Below are 3,978 nucleotides of genomic sequence, written 5' to 3'. Positions count from 1 at the left end.
TGTGTCATGGAAAAATTTGGAATGGTTCCTGTCGCGGGTCCTAGTTTTGACATTAATCCGATGATTCTATTTCTTCTAGTTTTGTTCTCTAAGCATATAGTGCAACTTTTACAAAATTCTTCAATTAGTTGATCAAAGTTTTTGAAATAATAAAATGGTCTTATTTTCTCTTTCAATGTTCCAGCTCCAATATGTCCATAATATTCATGTACCTTTTTTATTATTCTTAAACCAAATTTATCAGAAACAAATATCCTTGATTTGTCCTTCAATTTTTTGTAAATAATACCATGGCGTTTTTCAATCTTCTTGGCACTCTTTAATTCAGTCATGTTATCATTTTGATCCTGAAAAATTTCAGGTCTTTCAATTAAATTTACAACTTGTACTGCATCCTAATTTTCAAAATATTCTAATACTGGTGATCGAGAAAGTAAATCAGCCATTATATATTCCTTTCCTTTCTTATAAATAATTTTAAAGTTGAATTGAGACAAATAGTGCACTAAATCGCCTAATATTTCATCTGTTCTACTTTAAGTTTTTAGATTCTCTAGAGGTTTGTGGTCACTACAAACAACAAATTCACGACGAATCAAATAATATTGCCAGTATTTTATTGCGTCTTTAATAGCTTTGCATTCAAGATGGATAATGTCCATTTTCTTTTCTTTTTTTGATAATTTTCTTGAGAAGTATGCGACAGGATGTAACATACCATCAGGATGTAGTTGTTTCAAAGTAGCTCCTATTCAGTTTCAATATAAGTGTCTTTGGCTTTATCGTAAATGGCTAAGATTGGCTTAGAACATAAATATTCTTCTATCAAGTTGAAAGAATCTTCACAATCTTGGGACCAATGAAACTTAACATTTTTTTTTCAAGAGCTTATGCAGTGGTTCAAATTTTTGAGCACTATTTTCGATGTATTTAAGGTAGAAGTTAATAGATCCTAACAAACTTCTAACTCCTGTTTTATCTGTTGGTCTCTTAAGATTCTTGATGGCGATTAAATTTTCTTGAGCTGGTGCTACTTTATTTTCTTGAATAAAATGTCCAAGATATTTAATGGTCTTAGCAGCAAACTTACATTTTTTCTAATTTTAATTTAAAACCTGTGATAATTTGTAGAGTTTTTTCAATATGAATAATGTGTTCTTCCCAAGAGCGTGAAAATATAAAGTATGTCATCAATATAGTTAATGCAAAAATTGTCCAGATTATTTCTTCTTATGATATTGGATAGAATACGTTGAAAAATTGCTGGAGAATTTTTAAGACCAAAGGGTAAAACCTTAAACATGAATTTTCCATACTTAGTGATAAATGAAGTTTTTTCTCTATCTTCTTTTTTTAATAATATACACCAAAATGCAGAATTTATATCAAGTACAGTGAAATATTTGCAATTTGGTACTTTATCTATGACATCATTAATAGTAGGGAATGAATAGCATTCAGGAACTACTAATTTATTTAATCGTCTGAAATCAATGCAAAGTCTTGTCCGACGACCATCATCTTTTTTAAAAGCAAGAGTTACTGGCGAGGCATAAGGGGATTCCGATTCTTCAATTAAATCAGCTTTTTATAACTTCTTGACTTGAGTCTTGATTTCCTCTTCATCAACTATGGAACATTTATATGGTCTTGCTGTTACATATTCATCTCTAGTTAATTTTATTTCTGCTTCTTTCGACTTCACTTTTCCTACATCATATTTATCTTTTGCAAACATATGTTAGTACTTGTTTATTAAATTTAAAATATCTTTTCTTCTATTTTCATCTTCAATGTGGTCTAAATTTCACACATTGTATTATTCATATTTTCGTTAAATCTGACTTCTGAAATTTTAATTAAATTATTTTTTTCTGCCTTTTGTAGATTAAATTGGTTGTCAGTCAGTTCATCTGATTTAACCATGTTGTGATTGTTATTCATCTTATCTCTTTCTTCTATTTTGATGATCTTGTTTTTATTAATTCTTTGTAGAATGTTAAAGTTTTCATCTTGAATTAGTTTGAACTTTTTTATTGCATCTAGACCCAGTAATAGGTCATAGGAAAAATTGTTATTTTTGACTACGTATGTATTTAAATTATCCGTTAAATTACCAACCTTAACAACTATATTTGCCCGGGCCGAACTAAAATTGAACCCACTGATGGTTTTGAAAGTACTTTTATTATTCATTAAGCCTAGTTTTAAAATATCTATGATTTTCCTATTTATTAGACTTATATTTGATCCACTATCAAAAACCGCTTTAACTTTTAATTTATTATCGATTATTACGTTTACTCTTATCAGTGCATTCAATTTTCCCGGGCTTTCTAGTTTAAAGATTTCTTGTCAATTTCAATTTTCATCATATGTGCTTCGTCATCTGTTTGTAGTTAGTATCATGAATATTAATTTCTCTTTTTGATGAGTAAAGAGCCTTATTTTTACATTCATTTGTTGGATGGTATCGATTTTTCCAGCCCAAATTTTTACACATAAAACATGGTTTATTTGCTGTGGTATTAATATTCTTCTCTGACCTGATAAAATTTGGTCTAACAAAATTTTCTTTATTTAGAGTGTTATTTTCAAATTTTTGATTTTGTTTATTTTAGAGTATTATTTGTCTTTGCTTCTACTTTGTATTTTGGTACCAAAATTTCTTTGTCTACATTTTCAAATCTCTGTTTGTGTTGATAAAGTTGCTTTGTCTTGACATCCGTATTGTATGGTATGTCATTACTTAAAAATTTATTGTCATATTTCGGCTTGATGTTAGAAACGCATTCATCAATTTTTGTTAGTTTTTTGAACAGTTTCTCAATGGTCGTTATTTCTTCTCTATCAAGCTGGTTTTGTATTTCTACAGGAAGGCCCATAACGATCATGTTTATTCTCGACATTTCAATTTCTAAACATAGGTTTTCCTTCGCTAAGGCATAGTCTATTAAAGAACCGTCTAAATATTTGTAATTATATGCGATTCTTATTTTTTTCCAACCTCTATCTGCAAAAATGGTCAGAAAGGACTTTCTCCATTCTGACCAATTAGTTAAGCCGACCTTTTTTAAATTTGATTCGTACCAATCTTTCGGTGACTCAGATAAAAAGAAGCGTAATGTTTCTATGACATTAGTAAGATTTAGTATTTTATGCCTTCTACATTCATTTTCAAATTTCTCTATCCATTCAGTAGGGTTTTGCTTTTTGTTGAATTTTTCCAGAATAAATTTTTTTTCATCGTCTTGCAGCTTAAAGTTATCATTCAAACTTAGCTTAGCTTCTAATTCCTTAATTCGTTCATTTAAAAAATTGTCATCTGATTCATCTCTATGTTTATTATCAGTAATTTTTTCTTCTAACATATTATCTAATAAACATAGATTTTCGTCTTCGTCGTAATATTCTTTTCTCAATTCATCATCGAGTTTGATGCAAATTTTGCGATAACCGTTGATAGGTTTGATAGAATTAATTGTATTGATTATTGCTCGCTTCGTAGATAGAGCTTCGTGCAAACTTAAATCTTTCTTCTCTTCAGATAGGACATACCATGTTTCTTTATTTTCCGATATGCCCGCTAATTCAAATTCGTCATTATTTCTTTTAATAATATGAAAATACAACTTACTTGTTTTTGAAGCCATCTTCTTTTTGGAATTTAATTTATAAGTTTGCTTTCGAATAACCTGATTTATTAATCTAAAATAGAAAATCCAAATGAGTGAATAAAGAACATAAATAAAATCAATTGAAACAATATGAAATATTACAGAAATTATAAATGATTAACCAACTTAAAATAGAAAAATTAAATTCCATGATCGTTTACAAAGCCAACAATAATAAAATATAACCACGTGCAATAATAAAATATAACCTCGTGCTATTTGCATTTATATATAAGATAATACCAAAGTAATGAAACATAATTTACAAACATAGAATAGAAATTCAAAGTATACCTAAACA

The 3,978-nt window shown here is 28.5% G+C and overlaps 1 protein-coding gene across 1 annotated transcript; it reads right to left on the bottom strand.

Annotated features, from left to right (window-relative positions):
• Nucleotides 1-2,612: 2,612 nt before the first annotated feature.
• On the bottom strand, nt 2,613-3,653 carry HELRODRAFT_162964 (hypothetical protein; the record flags this gene model as incomplete). The annotated part of the gene is made up of 1 exon (XM_009025008.1): nt 2,613-3,653. One exon carries the CDS (start codon nt 3,651-3,653, stop codon nt 2,613-2,615), a length of 1,041 nt encoding a protein of 346 aa, XP_009023256.1.
• Nucleotides 3,654-3,978: the final 325 nt, after the last annotated feature.

Source organism: Helobdella robusta, assembly GCF_000326865.2.
Source record: "Helobdella robusta unplaced genomic scaffold HELROscaffold_4, whole genome shotgun sequence".
NCBI lineage: Eukaryota > Metazoa > Annelida > Clitellata > Rhynchobdellida > Glossiphoniidae > Helobdella > Helobdella robusta.
Note: the sequence above shows the minus strand (reverse complement) of the source record. Positions and strands in the feature narration are given on the sequence as shown.